This window comes from Nelumbo lutea, chromosome 8 (assembly GCF_056320005.1).
Source record: "Nelumbo lutea isolate HS-2025 chromosome 8, American lotus-T2T, whole genome shotgun sequence".
In the NCBI taxonomy this organism is placed as follows: domain Eukaryota; kingdom Viridiplantae; phylum Streptophyta; class Magnoliopsida; order Proteales; family Nelumbonaceae; genus Nelumbo; species Nelumbo lutea.
Window position 1 is genome coordinate 23,527,517 of NC_142691.1, and position 22,142 is coordinate 23,549,658.

The following is a 22,142-nucleotide window of genomic DNA, read 5'->3' on the forward strand; positions in this document are numbered from 1 at the left end:
TCCACATCAGCCTTTGCTCATTCAGGTACTCGGGCCTCAACTTACCATGCTTCAGCTCCAGGTAACACTGAACATTGTTGGGTAATAGACTTAGGTGCATCTGACCATATGACTAGCTTGCCATCACTGTTCACTACCTATCACTTATCTTCTGGTAGAGATAAAGTGTCCATTGTTGATGGTTCCCTTGTTCCCATTTCTAGCAAGGGAGACATCAATTTGTCTAATACAATTTCCTTATCTTCAGTTCTGCATGTTCCTAAGCTTGATACTAACTTGCTTTCAGTCAGTGGTATTACAAAACATCAGAATTGTTCAGTAACTTTTTTCCCTAACCGATGTATTTTTCAGGACTTGGAGACAAGGAAGGTGATTGGGACTAGCCGTGAGACGAATGGGACCTATCTGCTTGGAGAGAGTTCTCATTGGAAAGATCATGAAGATAGGAAGTCTTTGGTTTCTCAGTCTATTAGTCAAGTTATGCTTTGGCATAATCGGTTAGGTCATTTATCCTTTCGGTCTTTGAAGTGTTTGTTTCCAAATTTGTTTGAGTCTGTTCAGATGTCAAATTTGAGATGTGAGAGTTGTGAGCTTGCAAAGCATTGTAGAACATCTTATTCCTTGAATAATAAAAAAAGTAGTAATTCTTTTCATGTTGTGCACACCGATGTTTGAGGCCCGTATTACATTCCTTCTATGGGGGGATACAAATATTTCTTGTTGTTTGTTGATGAATATACCCGTTTTTCTTGGGTTTACCTTATGCGTTCTCGAGATGAGGTTCCTACTCTGATCCAGATCTTTCATCAGATGATTTTAACCCAGTTTGGGGTCAAAATCAAAATCTTCAGATTCGATAATACGAAATAATACTTTACCAAGCCATTGGCCTCTTATCTGCTTGATCATGGGATTATTCACCAGAATACTTGTCCTTATACACCACAGCAGAATGGGGTTGCTGAGAGGAAGAATAGGCACATATTGGAGGTGGCTAGAAGCATTATGTTTAACTCCAATGTGCCTATCCGTTTCTAGGGTGATGCTATTCTTACAGCAGTGTATCTCATTAATTGAGTTCCTTCACGAGTTCTTGACATGAAGCCTCCCTTTACCCTTCTATACCCCGATAAAGAATTATTTATTGTTCCCCTTAAAACCATTGGTTGCACTTGCTTTGTTCAGATTCTTGGACCTCATCGTTCCAAATTTGATCCTAAGGCCTCCAAATGCATTTTTCTCGGTTATGCACAAACTCAAAAGGGTTATTGCTGCTATGAACCTACTTCTGGGAGGAGATTTGTCTCGATGGATGTTACTTTCTTTGAGGAGGTACCCTATTACCCTATTAAAAGAGTGGACTCTTCCTTAACTTTGCTTGCGGTATATGTGGATGATATTGTAGTGACAGGGAATGATAACAGTGAGATTGAGTCTCTTAAACAACTCCTTCATCAAGAGTTTGAGGTGAAAGACCAAGGAGAGCTACGATACTTCTTGGGTATTGAGGTTGCTAAATCTAAACATGGGATTTTTGTTTCTCAAAGGAAGTATATTCTAGATCTATTAGCAGAAACTGGAAAGTTGGGTGTCAAGCCTGCAGATACACCTATTGAACAAAATCACAAGATCAGTGCAGAGGGTGGAGAGCCTCTTGAAGACAAAGCTATGTTCCAACGATTGGTTGGAAAACTCCTCTATCTTTGTCTCACATGACCGGACATCAGTTATGCAGTCAACGTTGTCAGTCAATATATGCACTCTCCTAGAGCTACTCACCTCCTTGCAGTTGAGAGAATATTAGCATACTTGAAGAGATGTCCAGGTAGAGATATATTATTCAAGAATAATGATCACATGAAGATAGAGGTCTATACAAATGCTGATTAGGCTGGGAGTGTTGATGACAGAAGGTCTACCTCCAGATATTGTTTCTTTGTAGGAGGTAACCTTGTCTCCTGGAGGAGTAAGAAACAAACTGTTGTTTCTCGTTCTAGTGCTGAAGCTAAATATAAATATATGACTAATGGTGTGGCTGAAGTCATTATTTGAGGAGTTGGATATTGCTTATGAGAAGCCACTAATGTTGTATTGTGATAATCGGGCTGCTATTAATATAGCTCATAATCCGGTACAGCATGACAGAACTAAGCATATCGAAGTCAACCGACATTTTGTCAGAGAAAGGGTTTGGTCTCAAGAAGTGTGTCTCCCGTATATCACCTCCAGCATGCAGCTCGCAGATCTTCTCACCAAGGCTGTTACAAGGAAGAAATTAGAGGCAGACCTATGCAAGTTGGGAATGACAAATATCTATTCCCAACTTGAGGGGGAGTGTAGAGAACACTGATGTGGACCCCACTGTGTTTGTATGGCAGCATAGCATATTTTTTTTGTTAGTTATATTAGTGTTAGTTGGTAGTTATTTCAATTTGTTGTTATAGCTTGTTATTTCAGCTTTATTATTAGTTTATTTGCCATGTAAGCAATAAGGGCAATTCAGCCCTTTTACAGTTAGTCAACATATATAAATATTAAGAGTGGGTCGGCAGATCATTAAGATCAACCCTCTCTCTTGGGGTCCCCACTGTGTTCTCTACACTCCCCACCCACAATAGAAACCAGCATATTCCTTGTCAACCAATTAAATTTCTTAATTTCATTCTTGTAACACCATATAGTATCATCGGGGTTTTTCAGCCAGCCCACCACCACCTTGGAATCCCTTTCAATGATTAACTACTCTACCCCCAATTTGCAAATTGCACCCCTTGTACAGCAACTAATACCTCTTCCCTAATAGAATCTCCATCTCCTAAAGCACCCGAGTAGAGCAGTACCACCTCTCCAAACTCATTCCTCAAAACACCCCCATTCCAAATAACCCTAGATTATCCAAGCTACTTCCATATAATTCTCCTCTTTTTGTAGGTCAAGGGAAAGTAGACCGTTCAAAGATCATGCAGATTTCTGTTGGCAAGCTCCAATTATCCCCAATCAATGAGAGTAGCCAAGAGTAGATGACAACCATCTTCCCCATGGGCTCTACAAAGGGTACACCAGTTGGGAGAAACACAAAGGAAGGGTCTCCACTTTTGTAGGTTATCTAGAGTGGTTACTTTCCCATAATAAACTTCCCAACAAAAAGCCATAACCTTTGAGGGAATTGGCCTGCACCAAATTTCCATTGAGGAAAAAGGCTGTTGGACAGAGGAATGAGCAATGGATTTAAAATAAGAAGCACAAGTAAATGACCTTTTGAGTCTAGGAGTGCACACCCTTTTGTCTGGCTTGGAGGGATCTAAACAAACCTAATTAAGAAAACAAAGCAAGTCAGAGAGGGAGTCAATTTCCTCATCCCTTAATCCCCTACGAAAACCAAAATCCCTAGGAGCCATAGGTGTTCCTGAAGATTAAATAAATTTTGAGACCACCTCTTTTTATACAATGAAACAGAAAATAACAAAGGGAAAAGGTCCTTTAGAGAGGTGTTTCTAATCCAAATATCTTCCCAAAAATGGACAACATTACCAAGGCAAACTTCATACCTGACGACCCTAAGAAAATGAGGAAAGGTGTTATGAATGGCCTTCCAAGGTGCTGGAAAGTTAGCCTGCCTTGAAACACCAGCATCCCACCCACTTGTCAAACTCCCATGAATGCTTCCCACCACTTCATGCCAAAGCCTGCCGCTTTCCAATGGCCATTGCCATAGTCATTTCCCCAAGAAAGCTTGATTTTTTCAACCACCCTCCCAATTCCCAAACCCCCCTCTTATTTACCTCTATACACAATTTCCCAGTTAATTAAATGATCCTTTTTCCCTCGTCTCGGTTCCCACAGGAAATCCCTCATTAACTTCTCCAACTTCCTAGCTTCCCTAGGTGGTATCCTAAAGACATGCAATAAAAACCTGCCAATGTTCCCATTGCCCTTGTTCCATTTCCACCAAAAACTTTTGATTTGTACACAAACTGGCAATTGAGATTTGGCAAGATATTGACACCTAATCTTCGAAACTATCAACTCTCTCCTCATTCTCTTTTCAAGATAGGCTATCCAACCGGGTAAGTGATTCACAACCCTAACTTTCCTTGCTTACAATTTTTTTCATTTCATTGGGTTCTCTTCGTCTACTTGAAGGAATGCTTGTAGTTTATCTATGAAAGAAACCCAGCCCCTATTCTCCTTCCCTTCAGGAACACATCATCAATCATTTATTTTTTTTCCAAATTTTTCTACTACCACAATGAACCAACCTTTTTTGTTCTTCCTAACTCTTGTCAGTGACATCCATGGAGTTTCTCCATCCCAATACCTTCATTGAATGGAGAGAACCTCCCTCCTTCCCTTTTTATTGTTATCCATTGGTGACATCCTACCTATCTCCTCTATTTTTTCCACTTTTACTATTATGCCCAAACATTCCCTTTTTTTTCGCCCACCCCTTCGAATACCATGTTCTTCCACTCCTTTGTTACTCTAAGCACTTGAGCTTCTTAATACAAGGCTGGCTGAACCTTCAACTACATCTCATTCCAACATTGTTGTACCAACTTCATAAAACCACCTTCTAGCAAGATACATTCTAGGGGTGCAACTTGGCCAAGTTGGGTCAGGTTGAGGTTCAACCATAAGATTCAAAGCTTAGACTAAGGGCTGTCCCAACCGAAGGCTAAGCAGAAGCTTACCAACTCAGGCCCAAACCAAGATTAACCCAACACAACTCAGGCCAGACTTAAGTCAGTTCATGTGGGCCTAGGAAGGTTGGTCAGGTTTGAAAGATTTTTCTCATATATTTTGCACATCCATCTTTTATTGGCCTCATAACCCAATGGATTAAAAATATGCATACATTCATTAATAAATGACCATATATATATAAACACGTGCACACACACACACACACACACACACACACACACACATATATATATATATATATATATAGAGAGAGAGAGAGAGAGAGAGATTTTTATATAAATAAAAGACATAATATGTGTATTGTGCATGGGTGTAAGTTTAGGCTAATCATCTACATACCAAATACAATCTATTATTTAGGGTGTATACAATCTATTATTCAGATGGACTCGGGAAATCTGAGGCCTCAACCCAACCCCAACACATGTTTGGGCCATGCCCAAGTTTTCTAGCCCAAGCCCAACCCATAGCTCAAAAATTCAGGCCCAATTGGTGCAAAAACTCAGGTTGGGTCGAGTCAATCTCAGTTGGACCTGCCCAAGTTGCAGTCCTAATACGTTCAGAGCAAAAGGTGGCTAGTTTATATTGAATGCCTCGACCATCCAATAGTATTGGGTTGTGATCCATTGGTGACATGAGGAGTGCTCCAAATGAAAATTGCAAGAATTTGTCTTTACACTTGATACCACAAACCTATCCAATTTTACCAATGTGCCCTCTTCCTAGTATTTGACCATGTATATTTTGCAATGGTGAGTCAACCATTTCCAAACATCTCAAAAACACAGCAAATCCCCTCATACCTCCATGGCCTCTAATTCCACCCTTCTCATGTGTAAAACTAAGGGTGTTGAAGCCCCCTCTAAGGACCCATGGACACCTCATTTTAACCTTATACCATCTATTTCCTCCTAGGAGTGGGAGGGGTTTTTAGAGAAAACGACATTGCAATGTTTGAGTCCAATCCGTGTTGGGAATTCTACAAGGGCTAAGCTCCAGGCTGTACTCCAAGTCTCCAAGGTCTACAACAGGCTAAAGAAATGAATTTGAATAACTTGATTATTGAAGGTGACTCCAAGGTTGTAACTGGGTGGCTAAAAATAATGAAAAAGCAGTGTGGGGTTAAAGAAATGAACTAAGGAAAATCAAATGGTTGGTAATGAACAGACACATAAAGATCAGTTGGGTGCCTAGATATGTAAATGGGTTGGATGATACTTTGGATATGGTAATGAATAGAAATATAAAGGTCAATTGGGTGACTAGATATGTAAATGGATTGGATGATACTTCAGCTAAGCAAGGGTTTACTAGAAATGTAGATAGATTGGATGATACTTCAGCTAAGCATGGGTTTACTAGAAGTTAATTATGTTTTCCCTGTTTTTAATATGTTTCTTTATGTCTCCTATTAATGTGGTTGGGTAGTAATCGCTACCCTACCGAAAGGCTGACTGTAATGTTACATTTCTCTGAATTCAGACAAAATTTTCAGTTATTTAAAAAAAAAAAAAAGTTATCAACTCAATCATCATTTTCAATCTATAGTTCTCAAACTCCACTATATCCAATATTAATGTCCACCAGAATTTTCTTTAGATATTCTATCTAAACCAAAACTTACTGGTTTTGAATTTCTCACATTGAGTTTAACAAATAGAAATTTCTTCAATAATCTAAAACCCCACCTCCATGCCAAACAGAACATCTCATCCCAGATAGTGCCTTTCTGTTGATAACAAAAATGATTTCAAGTATATATAATCATGACAAATATGACACAACTCAACTGGCCTTAACCCAACCATTTGGCTCAGCTACACTAATCCAGTCCTGCCATTCTACTCTATCAGGAGCCATTTTTTTCTGTTAAATTACAAGACCTTAGATCATTCCTTACAATTTTAAACTTTTTTTTCGGTGGTTCTTCCCCTTGCTCTTCTAGAGCCTTCTACTTAGGGCTATAATTGGGTCAGATTTGAACCGGATCCATCAAAATCTGAATCTGATCCAACTAATATAATATTCAACCCAACAAATCCAATCCAAAATCCAGTCTGTACTTTGGAACCGCAAATCATATTTGAATCATATTGGATTTCGATTTAATCCGATTCCCCTTCAAATTTATTAAAATAAAGAAATAAACTTAAAAAATAAAAAATCAATTGCTTTTAAACTTATTTAACTTATATTTAATAAATTAATATAAATATAAAATATTAAATTTATATGTAGTATAAAGTATAAAATTATACAAATTAATGTGTATATAATTACATTAATTTTATATAATGTTTTAATTATATATTATGTTTACATATAATTATACATTTTATATATAGTATTTATAATAATCAGACCCAGATGCTCTGACTAAACAAGGGATGGGACAGGAACAATTATTTTGGGCTGTGTTGTAATTGTTTTTCTGTTTTCTTTTTTTTTTTTTTCAGGGGGATTAAGAGATTTTGTCTCTCCCCTTTGCTTCCCTTGTAATTTCTATTTCTCTAATTAATAAAAGCTTCTGTTAATGATCAAAAACAATAATCAGATACAGATTTTAATCGGATCAGGTGGGGTTAAATCTACATCCGATCCAATTATTTTTCTTGCAAGAGGAAACAATGCCATCATGAATTTACAATTGAAAGATATTGATGAATTAAATGAATATGCACAAACCTTTGGGAGTTGCTACTTACTAGCCTTTGAGAACTAAAGTCACCAAATTGTTAATTACCTTATCAAGAGGTCCTGAATTAGCTTTTTTATTTGGGGTAATTACATGAATTCCTTTGCACAACCACTCATAGTAATGGCTCGCAACATTAGTATCTGCCGTACAATCAACCAACACAGTATTTGGAATGAAATGATTTCCATGTACATGTTGAACAAATTTATCCAAGTCAGCCATTTGTCCCTTCTCTTTTTGAAGTTCCCTCCATCTAGACAAGTCAATTCCCCTGTGGAAAACCATAACAGAAATGTTCCCAGAACTTAGAAGCAAAGACACGTTTTTTTGATAAATAGCAGCAAAAACATTTAAACCATGATAGTGAACTACCAATATGTCACTGTGACTCAAAAACTGGGGATCAGAGGCAACATATGCAAGAAATAAGGAATTGAATTAATTTCCAATTTAACTGCAGAGAATGATTATGAGAATTTCCACCCTCAAATAACTTCATTAGGAATGCTAGTCCAATTACTTAACAGAGGTTTCTGAAATAAACAGAAGAATGTCCAAAAGTTCGTTCTCATAAATTTTATTGCATGAATGCAATTAATAATGAAGGGACAAAAGTGGATATGTTCTACCCCTCCTATAAATTTTAAGACTCAAAGACTTAATTTAAATCACTTAAATATATTTCACATTAACTAATGGGCCCAGGGTTGAACCTGATTCTTAACAGAACTTAAATTTAGAGGCCTAATTTGGACCTAGTTGTGCTCAGGTCCAAAATTTTGGGATCCAAACCCAACTAATTGGAGCCAGGTACATCAGGTATCTGGGTAATCAGCTATCCATTTCCATCTTTACAAGATATGCACCAACAATGGAGAAGGAAGACTAGGAAATTATCCCCACAATCAGATATGCACCAACATCTTGTTCCTGTCATCCTGTGTTACAACTGGTTGGATCTTACAAACAGTTTCTGCCTCTGGTGTTAGGTAGAAAGTGATGTGGACGCTTTATTGGGAAGACATATCACCGCCGGCAGCAGCAGTAAAGGGAGCAAGATTTGCTGATTCTCATCTTATCTAATTCTAGCTAGATACAGTTCTTATCTTATCAGTTCAGTAGGATAGATTAAGGGAGTCTTATCTTATCTATCTTATCTTATCAGTTCAGTCTTATCTTATCTTATCAGTTCAGTAGGATAGATTAGTAGGGAGTCTTCCTAATTAGCAAGGAGCCTTCCTAAAAGTAGGACCTTATCTCTTGTAATCTCCTATTTAAGGAGCTGATATTATTCAATAAAGGCATCGAAAGTTTCAGTCAAGAAAAGAGTGAGGAGAGTTGGTGATCTCTTGAACAAATCACCATTAAGGCACCAAAATAGGTTCCTCAAGAAAAGGGAGGAACAAGGGAAAACAGGAGGTTTTCCCCGTGGACCGACCCGTGACGAGATCCTATTCTCGGGCCCATAACAGAAAGACCCAGCACAGCAAACATAGTTGGCTTATTTGAGACCTCCTCTCACCCAGATTAAAGAGAAGGAAAATAATGTACAGATTGTGAGGCCAATGACGAGAAAGAAATGTGAGAATCTTCCAAGGCAAAAGGATGAAAAGCCAACTTCATTATGGATTGATCACAATAAGAATGGCACATTGGATTTCTAAGAGTGAAAAGTATAGAAAATTCCCCATAAACTCCACTTTCAGAAGGTGGTGACATGAGATATCAACCAAGGCATGGACTGCCCTGAAAAAAGTCAGATAAAGCCCATCTTTCATGGCTGCTCTCTAGGGAACTTGGGGCCATGAGGCCATCAGGAATTAGTGGTGGATTTAGGGGTCATCTGGATGGGTAATCAATGGCATGTTCTGGACAAATGACACAACCACAAGAGCAGTGGTCGTATCTTTTCTACAAGGCATAAGGAACTCACCTAATAGGCAGGATGAGGTCACCATCAAGAGGCCCCTAGATATTTCCACATCATATTTAGGGGCAAAAGAACAAGAGTTCTGGATGAATGGTTTTAGGGGCAAAAGAACAAGAGTTCTGGATGAACACCATTCATCTCATTCAGTGGGATTCTAAGTTCAATGAACCCCCAGCAGATGGCCTAGAAAGAAAGAGGGTAGTGAAAGACATTTTGCATAGTGCTGGAAATACCAGATTAATTTCTGTACAGCCAACAATCTTGCTAATCTATAGCAAGTACACAGAACATCTCCTGAATAGGGAACACCAGGTCATGGAATCACCTTTAAAATTATCAAAAAGAGAGCTTGCATCTTTTACCTTGCCTTCATTTTTTAAAACATCTTACATGGTTGAAATTAAAATCCATACAATTGCTACTAATAGACAAACCGAAGGTAAGATCTTAGATCCACTTTCAATCATAGAGGCAATAACAAATCAGTACTCAATTGATATCAATCTAGAAATCTGCAGTAAATAACATGCACTGCTACAAAATATTATTTATCATGTTCCTCTTTTAAAGATCCATTAGTGATTTTGGCAATTAGACAACCACTCTAGTATTTATAATAATCTATATGACAGAAAAGAGTTAAAAAGTAATACAAATAAGATATGACGTACAAGTCACTCAAAATCATTGTCCTTGAGCCAGTGATTCCCATGACACGCAAATCAATGTTAAATTCTTCCTTCAGTATCCCTGCCTGCCAGAAAAATATTTTTTTAAATATGATTAAATTTAAGTGTGGCAAGTGAGAGAAAATATAGCAATGATTAGATGATTTAGACACCTAATATTCACATAGATAAAGGATGTAAGAAAGATAACCAAAGAGATCCATGAATATTTTATTAGATGCAGAAAGAATGTGGTGCAACATTATGCCTTATGGACAAGTGGATTGCCATGGACGCCACTGGATTCAACAACTTGGATAAAATCATGTATCCTCCTACTATAACAAGCTAAAATTGTCAGGTTAATTGTGTTCTTTTGGCTGTAGCTTTTGGATTTTTCTTCTTCCTTTTAAGAATCCATTCGCATCTTTATTTTCCTTTGGATAACAAGATTTAGAAGAAGTTCAATAATGCAGTAAATTTGTTATGACCACTGTCTAGTCTGTTTCTTATTCACCTAAATTATTCTGTCAAGGCAACTGCTCCACACTGTTAAACAGTGTATGCCTTCAGATCCAATCAGACCGATGTAATCTAATGTTTATTAGTAAATAAAAATTATAAAATTAGAATATTGTTATTTCATGTGTGCTTTAGTATGTATCTGTGAATTACCCCAGAAATTGGACATTTATGAGACTTGTGTTAATTTAAAACGTTCTTAGCCATTTGATGAACTTGGGAAGTTTATCATGCCAAAGTTGACACTATTGTACCACCAAATTGGTGGAGCAATCTGTCTCAACTGCTAGGGTTAGACCTAAGGTACAATGAGCGGGTGTTTAATGAAACAATAAATAGGGGCCATTTCCAATTATGCCCTGGACCTTGGAACCAAATGGGCAAAACTGGAAAGTTGCACTTATCCCCCAACTTGATAATGATATTGCACCAAGTATTGGACTAGGCTATTTTTGGCAACCCAACCAACGAGATCCACTTAGGGTCAAATACCTGATTATGTTGGAGCAGTCTAGACTTTGGAATATCACTTGAGTGGGTGATCATTGTTATAGGATCAGCCACTTTGTCAGACAAAGAGAATATCCTAAAATACATTATCTCTAATGGAAAACTAAAACTGCCAGTAGTGGATTTCAATTAGTTTTGAGATCGATTTGCAAAATGTATTTATATTTATTTCTATAAATAGTTTATTTTATAAAAAAGGTTCGCAAAAGACTTCAATCCCAAGATCCATATGAGTAGAGGGCGTGACATTGCATCATCGAGTCAGAGAAAAAGTCCTTCTCTGTGAACAGTTTATTGATATTACTGGCTGAGAGGTTACAAGCAAGTGTCTACTTGGGCTGAAACCTAATGAGCACTTTTCTCAAGTTAAACCATTGGGTTTGGGCTCATAGGATGGTTGAAACCCAAACCCCAGTTATATTTAAGTGATGGGCCAGTTCTAAGCCAAATTAGATTCAGTGGGAAGTTCACTATGTTCAACTAGTGAATTCGGCCCATGTGTATTATTACATGGGTCGGACCCTTATGGTTTGATTTGGGAACTTAGTGGGTCCCATGCCATGCAAGATTCAGGTCAAATAGACCAATCAAAAGGTGAGAAAATTCAGATTACTCTTGTGGTTGATTTGGACTCCAACAAGATTAATTAGATAAATCACTCACCTAGTATGCCTAGGAAAATAAGTAGTTGGATAGTTTAGGTCAAATTGGGGAAATCACTTATTCTCTCTTGATCCTAGTTTGATTAGGATTATTTCCTAATTGGAGAACTTCTAATTCAGTAAGAAGTCTGATTAGGAAACTCCTTTTAGGACTCTTAAGCATCCAGCTCGATATAGGATACAGCTAGGAGTCTTGAGAGACTTTTTGCAACATCATTAATAGTTCTCCCAAAACCCTAGTTTGACCAAGGCTGAAAGGAGACTCTTTTCTCTATTTGTTCAGTGCTTTTCCAGCAAGAACATCAACCTTTTGAGTGATTATAAGCTACCCACAAGTGAAGATTCGATCTGCCCATAGGAGTGCACAAGATCATCATCTAATACTTAAAAACTGATTGAATCAATCTTCATTCATTCTTGATTGTCCCATCTTCAATCTTGGAGCTCGACTTTGGCTGAATTCTTGGGCATGTTTCACCACTTTGGGAGCTGTGATTGTGGCATCCGGATCAGGTAACAATCAACCCATTCTTCAATTCAAAATATGGTGATTATTCTAGACCGATCCTAGGACAGAAACTTATTCTCTCATGGAAATTCGATTTGCACATTATTGAGATGATTCACAATTTAAAAATTAAACCTTTCTACTCATCTAGATAAAAAGATCTGTCCAACCTTCATTTGAAAAGAGAAGGCAACAACATCCACTTTCTCTTCTAGCAGATCCAATAAAGCTTTGTTTGTTTCAAAAGGGGTTAGCATTAACGAACCCGTCAGCCCAACACATGACTCAAATCTTCACCTATAGAAAACCAATCATCTATCTTCTCCTTTTCTAATACCACTAATCTATTCTCCCAATTCTCTCTCCCCTTGCTAATGGCCTTTTTTAAATTCTACGACATGAATTGCCATCAAAAGCTTTTTTTCCTCCTTGGACTCCACCCTGCAGCAATCCTGAACAGTTGAACCTTGGCTTCTTTATATTGTATCAAGTACTTTTTTTACTTTTTACCAAAAACAACCAGAATGCCTGAATCTGCATATATATCTCCATCCAACCTGCATTTTTCCTCCCCTCTAGAAAACAAACAAGTTGTGTCTTGCCCTATCCAGAAAACTTCCAAAGCGCAATTTACCTTCCATTCAAAATACTTCTCCCTTTTACCACATCTCCTATCATCAACTTCATTGCTCTCCATTCTCCTTCCATTTTTGTAAAGATCATACCATCTAAAAATCCTTTAAACCACCCAATAGCTTCTTCTACTTAGTGATTTAAAAGGCGCGCCTAAGCACACAAGTGAGGCACATTTTAGGGCATGTGCCTAGGTTCTAGGTGCAGTCCTTTCAAACAACGTGAGGCGCCTTTGCCTCAGCCCATGTGTGCGCCTTTTGAAAATTTCACGCTTTTCTGCTTTTTTTGAACCTAGCGGCTGGGTTGGGGGTTCTTGTGCTGGGGGCTCTGAGAACCCTATTTGCTAATATTGTTCATTCATTCGTCCTAATAAAATATCTTCTTAAAAAGCACAATTTACCTTCCATTCAAAATACTTCTCCCTTTTACCACATCTCCTATCATCAACTTCATTGCTCTCCATTCTCCTTCCATTTTTGTAAAGATCATACCATCTAAAAATCCTTTAAACCACCCAACAGCTTCTTCTACTTAGTGATTTAAAAGGCGCGCCTAGGCACACAAGTGAGGCGCATTTTAGGGCATGTGCCTCAACTAGGTTCTAGGTGCAGTCCTTTCAAACGACGTGAGGCGCCTTTGCCTCAGCCCATGTGTGCGCCTTTCGAAAATTTCACGCTTTTCTGCTTTTTTTGAACCTAGCGGCTGGTTCGGGGGTTCTCGTGCTGGGGGCTTTGAGAACCCCTATTTGCTAATGTTGTTCATTCATTCGTCCTAATAAAATATCTTTTTAACAAGCAATTAAAATTATAAAATCATTATTCTTATGTGAGAACTAAGAATTTAAGACCCTAATATGGACTTGTTTAGGCTTGCCTCAAGGGGCATGGCAAAAAGGCAGCTCATAGAATCCATGAAATTGATAAGTTGGAATGTAAGAGGGTTAGGAAGCTCAAGAGAAAAAGGAGTGATTGATTAGGCATTTGTTGAGAAGAGAAAAACTGGACATTGGGTTGATTCAAGAATCTAAGCTGTCCAGAAATGGGTGAGATGATCAACTAGAGACGTAAGTTGGGCATATGCACAAACATGGGGAGCATCAGGGGGAATTATAACTTTGTGGAAAAATGCAGAATTGGAGTGTATTGAGGAGTTAATTGGGAAGTACTCAGTGTCCATAAAGCTGAAGTGGAAAGTGGATGATTGGGAATGGGTTTTAACTAGTCACTAGTGTGTATGGACCCACCCCTTGTAAGGAAAGGGAGGGACTTTGGGAGGAGTTAACGGCAATGAGAGGTTTATGGGATGGTCCTTGGTGTTTGGGGGGAGATTTTAATGCCATAAAATTCTTAAGTGAATCAAACTACCCAAACCATCGGATGACATTGAGTATGAGGAAGTTTAACCTCTTTGTAGAAACCTTTGAGTTGCGGGACCTACCTATTCAAAAGGCAAATTTTACACTTCGTCAAATTTTCAAGAAGTCCCCACTTCCTGCAAGTTAGAAAGATTCCTTTTCACAACTGATTGGGAAATGTAATGGCAGGGATTAGTGGTCACAGCACTACCAAGACCAGTTTCAAACCATTGCCCAATAAGTCTGGCCCAAGAGAGGGTTGGGGGTGGCCCTTGCCCTTTTAGATTTGAGAATATGTGGCTACCGCACCCTGATTTCTTACCTAAGGTGAAGGAGTGGTGGGAGGAGGATCAAGTGGAATTCAGGTAGAAGGGTTTTAGATTCTATGAGAAACTACAGATGCTGAAAGCAAGAATTAAGATTTGGAATAAAGAGATTTTTGGAAGGATTGAAGAAACAAAACAGGAAATCCTAGGTAGAATAGAGGAGTTGGATGGGGTGGAAGCTGAGAGAAGTCTGAATTCAGAAGACAGGAAAGAGAGATGTGGGTTGAAAAAGGATCTGGAAGACATTCTAAGAAAAGAGGAGGTTACTTGGAGGCAAAAATCTAGATGTCAATGGCTAAGGGAAGGGGATGGTAATACCAGTTTTTTCCATATGTTGGTAAATGGGAGAAAGAGGAAAAACTCGGTACTGAAATTGGAATGGAATGGGCAAGTATTGAAAAGAGATGAGGACATAGATAATGCCTTTGTGAACCATGTGAAAACACTCTGAGGGTCTGAGGAGTTCAAGAGAAGGTTTAGAGGGACTGGAGTGGAGGGATGGAAATAGAGAGCTATGGGAATCCTTGGAAAAAATTTTGAGATTCAGAAAGTGAAAATGCAGTTTTCTCGATAAAGAGATCGAAAGCCCCAGGACTTGATGATTTTACGATGGCATTCTATCAAGATTGTTGGAAGATAATCAGGGATGACCTGATGGAGGTTTTTGATGAATTCTATGAGGGGGGGGGGGGGATTTAATGGAACTTTCATTGTGTTGATACCAAAGAAATTGGATGCAATCCAACCAAAGGACTTCAGACCTATAAGTCTAATAAGAAGCATGTACAAAATCATTTCCGATGTTTTGGCCCTAAGAATAAAAAATGTACTTCGCTCAATGATTTCTCCAAACCAAGGGGCTTTTGTTTATGGGAGACATATAATGGATCAAATTCTCATTGCCAATGAATGTGTAGAGTTTAGAAAAAGGGAGACGCAAAAAGGATTGGTTTGTAAGTTTGATTTAGAAAAGGCTTATGACATGGTGGACTGGAAGTTTCTGATGGACATTCTTAAGTGTAGGGGATTCAGAGCAAAATGGAGTAGATGGGTGAAGGGCTGCAATCTGCATTTCTTCATGTCATTTCTCAATTTTGGTAAGTGGAGTTAGCAAGAAATTTTTTTTTGGCCAAAAGGAACCTTAGACAAGGAGATCCTCTACCCCCCTTCCTATTTACTCTAGTACCCGATGTGTTGAGTGAATTGATCATAAGACCAGATGCAAACAATATGATTAGAGGCTGGAAAGTTGGAAGGGAGGAAGTGGTGGTTACACATCTATAGTTTGCAAATGATATTATCTTGTTTTGTGAAGGAAGAGAAGAAGACTTATGAACCTAAAAAGGATAGTACATAATTTTGAGAGGATCTCCAACCTTAAAATTAATTGAGGCAAGAGCTGCATGGCAGGAGTAAATTTAAGGAGTGAAGAGGTGAAGCTGCTAGCTGGACTGCTGGGGTGTGAAGTAGGGGTTGACCATTACATTATTTGGGACTTACCTTTGAGAGGAAATCCAAATACAAATAGCTTTTGGTATCCAGTGGTTGAGAGATTTACAAAAAGACTTGTGAATTGGAAGAAAAACTACATTTCCTTGGGAGATAGGATAACCCTAATAAAGTCAACATTGGCTAACTTACCCGTGTATTTCCTATCTACCTTTAGGATACAGGTGAAAGTGGAAAACCAGCTAGAGAAGATTATGAGCGACTTCCTTTGGGAACCAAGAGACACCAAAAAAGACCATTTAGTGAAGTGGGAGTGGTTTCTAGAAGTAAAGATGAAGGTGGTATAGAAATAGGAAATATCAGAGTAAGAAACACAGCTTTGTTGGGGAAATGGCTATGGAGATTGCTGTTGGAACAGGATAAGCTTTGGCATAGGGTGATTGTTAGTAGTCATGGATTCGAAGACAATGGTTGGGATGCAAGAGTCAACCCTAGGGCTTATCAATGCCCTCCCTGGAAAGCTATTCATGGTATATTGCCTTCCTTCCTTCCTTGTGTTAAATTTTATGCTTGTGCTGGAAACAAAGTGTTATTTTGGGAAGATGTTTGGGTTGGAGAGAGTCCCCTTAGTGATAGGTTCCCTACTATTTATTCATTGTCAAAAAAACAAAAAAGAGAGTGATCTCTTCAGTTTTTATTGCTCCTTCTTTGATGTGCTCATTCAATCAACAAACCCTGCAAGAAATTTTCCTTCAAAGGAGGTTTGGTGTCGGCCTATACTTCAAAAAATCCGAGCTATGTTTTCTTTCAAAGGAGGAGTATTTAGAGATGAAACGACAGATATGTGGCTATGTTTTCGGGCCCAATAGGAGTTGGGGACTCATTGAGAGTGGAGGTGATGGCCTTGCTTCAAGGTGTAAGATATGCCAAACAATTGGGGTTACACTAAGTTGAGATAGAAGGAGACTCTATGTTAATTGATAGGTTGCAATCAGGTAAGTTGGGAGCCTAGAACCCATAAGGGAAATCCTCAATATAACAAGGGGATACGAGGGAGGATATGTTCTAGGTTGTTTTGTAAGAAAGATTACTAGGGATTCAATACCTGTTTAGGGGTTGACAGTTGTACTTAATATAACGAAGTTGCCGTTTCCAATAAAAAAAAAAAAAAAAACATTAGCTACTTGAAGTAATGCAATTGAGGAAAAAAAGAGATTGTGGGTTTTACATGCTTGAAAATATTTTATATGTTATTTTTAAATTTTCATTTGAATACGCTTTACATGTATGATTATGTATATTAATTTTAGATAACAGGTTTTTTCAATCATTTATTTTAAAATATAATATTTTTTATTTATTTTATTTTTAATATTTTTGCATTTTTGGTATTTTTTTGAATGTTCTGACATTTTTTTGGTTTTTTATCATTTTTTTGTATTTTTGCGCCTTGCTTCAAAAAGGCACATGCCTCACCTTCGCCTTGCGCTTTTAAAACACTGCTTCCACTAACAGCAACATCGACTTCTTAAACTCCTTAATCCTTAAGGCATCTTTCCCTTTGAATCTTGTATCTTCCAAAAGAAAACTATTTGCTTCAATCCTTAACTTTCTCCTCCCTTTGTGGTGAACTCCTCTTGGTTAAAGATCGTACCCTTTATCTCTTTGTTAAAAAACAAATTCTGAGGTTAGTGAGACTTGAACCCAAGATGCCTTCATTCAAAGCACGCTCATAAACCACTAGACCAACTAACCAACACATGCTAACAACTGAAATAAAATTTTTATTTAATTTAGCATCCACATGCAATCAAAATAAATAATAATAATATATATTTATGTTCAACTAAGAATGAATAATCTATGAAATCCACATTTAGATTAAAAATGGTTTTTAATCTCAAGAAATTTATAGAAATAGAAATACTAATAAGAGAATAACTTAGTAATTAAAATTTATGAATTTGCATATGATATATATCTCAATTTTAACAGAATTGATATGTTTTTTAGGTTATGTATCTTATAAACAATTATTTATTATTTTAATTGGCATTAAATAACAACATATTTATAGTCTACAAATAACATAATTATTGTTTACAAAATATTTGAGAATTTAATATTAAGTTGAATATATCAAATCCACTAATACACATTTATATCAAAAAATGATTTTTATCTTTAGAAATTCATAAAAAATACCAATAATAGAATAATTATTTTAGTAACTAAAATGTATTAATTTGCATATAATATTATTTTAAAATCTTAATAGATCTGATATATTTTTATGTTAAGATTGTACAGTTTTATAAATGATTATCATTATTCAAATTACATTAAATAAAAACATATTTATTATTTATAATATAAAATTATTGTTTAAAAATATTTGAGAATTTAATATTAAGTTGATTTTTTAGTTAATATTAAAAAGTAAAAATAATAAAATAGAAAATAATTGAGTAAGTAATTTAAAATATAATAAAAGTGTATGATATATACATATCCTACTATATTACTTGTAATGTATTTCTTCATATATAAAGGCAAACCAATGCACGAGGCTCCCACCAATGTGGGATGTGTGGAGGGACAGATGTACAGAACTTTACCCTGCACATACAGAGAGACAGTTTCCAAGATTTGAACCCAAATCTACTGATCAAAAAACAGATTTGAGCCCTAGTCACCAAGGTTGCAATGGAAAAACCCAACCATTGCGCCAATTCAGTTTTTACGTTTTTTTTTATCAGTGAATGTAAATTTGTTACTGAAAAGATATGAGAATTAGTACAGAGATTGGGTAGCCTTGGCTACCCCAATGCCCAATAGCATTCCACCCAATATTTGCCTTACAATCTTACAATAGAGCCCAGAAACGTTGTTCCCTGTTAGCCCCTTGCTTTGCTAGCTGATCCGCAAACCCATTTGGTACTCTTGGAGTCCACTGAACTATTAGTTGGATGTCCTTAGTGATGTGCTTAATTTTCTTGATCTCATTTCTGAATATCCATGGAGTCTTTTCCATCACGTTTTAGCCAGCTTATAATCACTTTGGAGTCGCCTTCAACAACCAACTTTCTCACACCTATTTCCATGTCTTTTTGTATTCCAAAAACCATTGCTTTTAGTTCAGCTGTAATGGAGTCCCCCCACCCAATAGGGCCGTTAAAGAGCCCCACTACACTCCCCATATCATCTCTAATAACCCCACCAATTCCAGCCATGCCCAGGTTGCCAAAACTGCCTTCTTTTTTGCAGATGACAAAGATGCAACAGTCCTCCAATTTCTGAAAATATCATCCACAGTAAAATCTAAGAATAAGCCCATCAATTTTACCCATGAGATCACCTTTAACATTATCCCTTCTATCAGTATTTCCTTGCGCCTTTACTTTCCCTCAAAAATTCTCTGATTTCTTTCCTCCCATAACATCCAAGGTACTGTTGGCCGTGTGCATCTCCACAAAGTTTTTTCTCTTCTTTTTTTTTACATATTTATACCTTATTTGTGGTTATTTCAACCTTAAATTTAGTGTAATTAAAGTATTTGTGGGATTTATAGCAATTTCCCTAATGTATCCAAGTGTATCTATATCTTTCAACTGTATCCATGTGTTTCCAAAGCATATATGTATCTATATCCATATTCAAGCGTACCAATACAATACTCAATACCAATATTTTGATCCTTGGTTGTGATGGTCGATTCATTCATGGGATGAGGTTGCTTAAGTTCAGTGGAAGTTCAACAATTGGGATCAAATTAACCTCAACCAGTACTGAGACAACCCATCACCATCCCCTACAAACTTTTGAATGTTGAAACTTGCTTTACATTATTCTAGATCTCTTAACAGTTCCTCATACTTTTCCATTGCTTGTCAGCCTAGATATAAATAGAGGTGTAAACCGAGCTGTGCTAGGCCTGGAACAATGGTCTGGGTGGTGCTAGGCCTAGGGTTCCAGGTCCATGGGCCAGCACGGCCCACGGGCCCATAGAAGGCCGTGCTCGGCCCGTCCGATGAACTAGCTGTTGGGGTTTTTTTACAAAAATACCCCCAAACAGCTATAGGGGGGGTATTTATGTATTTTGGTTTGGGGGGAGAAAGAATGGCACAAATGCCCCCAACAGCTATATAACAGCTATTTTGTGGGGGGCATTTTGGTTTAAGTGATAAATAATTTTACAATGACCAAAATACCCCTCCCAACAACTAAAAACGGCTAGTTTTTCAGGTATTTTGGGCAATTGAATTATTTTTATTTCCTATAAATAGCCCTATCCTCCACCATTCTCATCACACCAATTCAACAACTCTCTTAATCTCTTCTATAGTTTTCATACTTTCTCAATCTCTCGTACATTCTCTGATTCTCCAATTCTCAACTTTATTGAAGTTTCACAAGAAGAAGGCTTGCTCAACAGCTCAAGTATCTCAACTCTCAAATTAGCAATTTGGGAGGCTTGGATTCTTAGAGTTGAAAGGTTTCAACCGTTGAAATCAAATTGGGATTCCGACCCAGCAATCTGGGTAAGTGCAATTAAATTAATTTTTAATTTTTTAGAATTAAAAAAATGGCCGGCTCCTCCTAAAACCAAATCCACAGCAAGTTCAATGTCGACAATATGTCAACATTTAGTCGTAGCATGGTAGTATTAGCACCAATATGGATGCTATTGATATTGATGAAACTTCCACCCCTAGTACTGATACTAGGGGAAAGAAAAAGAAGGCCACTAAGTTGATTAGCCCGGTTTGGAAAATATTTTGCTCACCCATGAGAATAAAGAAGAAGAAGAAAGGAGAGAAACAACAGAAACACTAACTGGGCGTGTGGGGGGGTGGTACTTTTAAATATTCTCAAGAAAAAATGAGGTAAGAATTAGCAAAATACATTGTACATGTTGAACAACCATTTTTTGTTAGCTAAAAATACTAACTTGAAAAGTGGTTACGTAATTCTATAAATCCACAATTTAAAAAAGTTTCTAGGAATAATATTAGGGTTCTTGCCGATAAGGGCAACTTTTGGCCCCTAATATCAATAAAAATAAATTTTTTAATATAATTTCTAGAATAGGCTACTTTTTAAAAAAATATATATCAAATGAGGGCAAAAATTCTATTCACCTCCTTCCTCCTTCGAACAACTCACGCGAGCAAGACCTTAGAGATCTCATCGTGCGGGTCCTGACATACTACCAATAGTACTTGGAGGAGAAATCCAGAGAAGCTCACAAGGACGTGTTCCTCGTGTTGTTGCCCCTTGGTTCAGCTCCTTAGAGCGGGCCTTGTTCTAGATTGGCGGATTCAGACCCGAACTAGTGTTCCGGCTCGTTGCCAATTCCATTGGTGACCTGTCACAGGACCAAGTGCAGAGGATGGAAACACTGAGGGCTGAGACAAGTGCGGAGGAGTGGCAACTGGAGGAGGAACTATAAATTAATTTTTAATTTTTTAGAATTAAAAAAATGGCCGGCTCCTCCTAAAACCAAATCCACAGCAAGTTCAATGTCGACAATATGTCAACATTTAGTCGTAGCATGGTAGTATTAGCACCAATATGGATGCTATTGATATTGATGAAACTTCCACCCCTAGTACTGATACTAGGGGAAAGAAAAAGAAGGCCACTAAGTTGATTAGCCCGGTTTGGAAAATATTTTGCTCACCCATGAGAATAAAGAAGAAGAAGAAAGGAGAGAAACAACAGAAACACTAACTGGGCGTGTGGGGGGGTGGTACTTTTAAATATTCTCAAGAAAAAATGAGGTAAGAATTAGCAAAATACATTGTACATGTTGAACAACCATTTTTTGTTAGCTAAAAATACTAACTTGAAAAGTGGTTACGTAATTCTATAAATTCACAATTTAAAAAAGTTTCTAGGAATAATATTAGGGTTCTTGCCGATAAGGGCAACTTTTGGCCCCTAATATCAATAAAAATAAATTTTTTAATATAATTTCTAGAATAGGCTACTTTTTAAAAAAATATATATCAAATGAGGGCAAAAATTCTATTCACCTCCTTCCTCCTTCGAACAACTCACGCGAGCAAGACCTTAGAGATCTCATCGTGCGGGTCCTGACATACTACCAATAGTACTTGGAGGAGAAATCCAGAGAAGCTCACAAGGACGTGTTCCTCGTGTTGTTGCCCCTTGG

At 37.4% G+C, this 22,142-nt stretch overlaps 1 protein-coding gene across 1 annotated transcript in view; it reads right to left on the reverse strand.

Moving 5' to 3' along the window:
• Positions 1 to 22,142, reverse strand: part of LOC148843362 (bifunctional aspartokinase/homoserine dehydrogenase 1, chloroplastic-like) — a 41,838-nt gene that overhangs the window by 4,991 nt on the left and 14,705 nt on the right. The window contains exons 12-13 of the mRNA XM_088957481.1: positions 10,004 to 10,086; positions 7,448 to 7,673 (exon numbers count right to left, since the gene is read on the reverse strand). Coding sequence (XP_088813607.1) covers positions 7,448 to 7,673; positions 10,004 to 10,086 — 309 coding nt within the window. The remainder of the gene's footprint in view (positions 1 to 7,447; positions 7,674 to 10,003; positions 10,087 to 22,142) is intronic.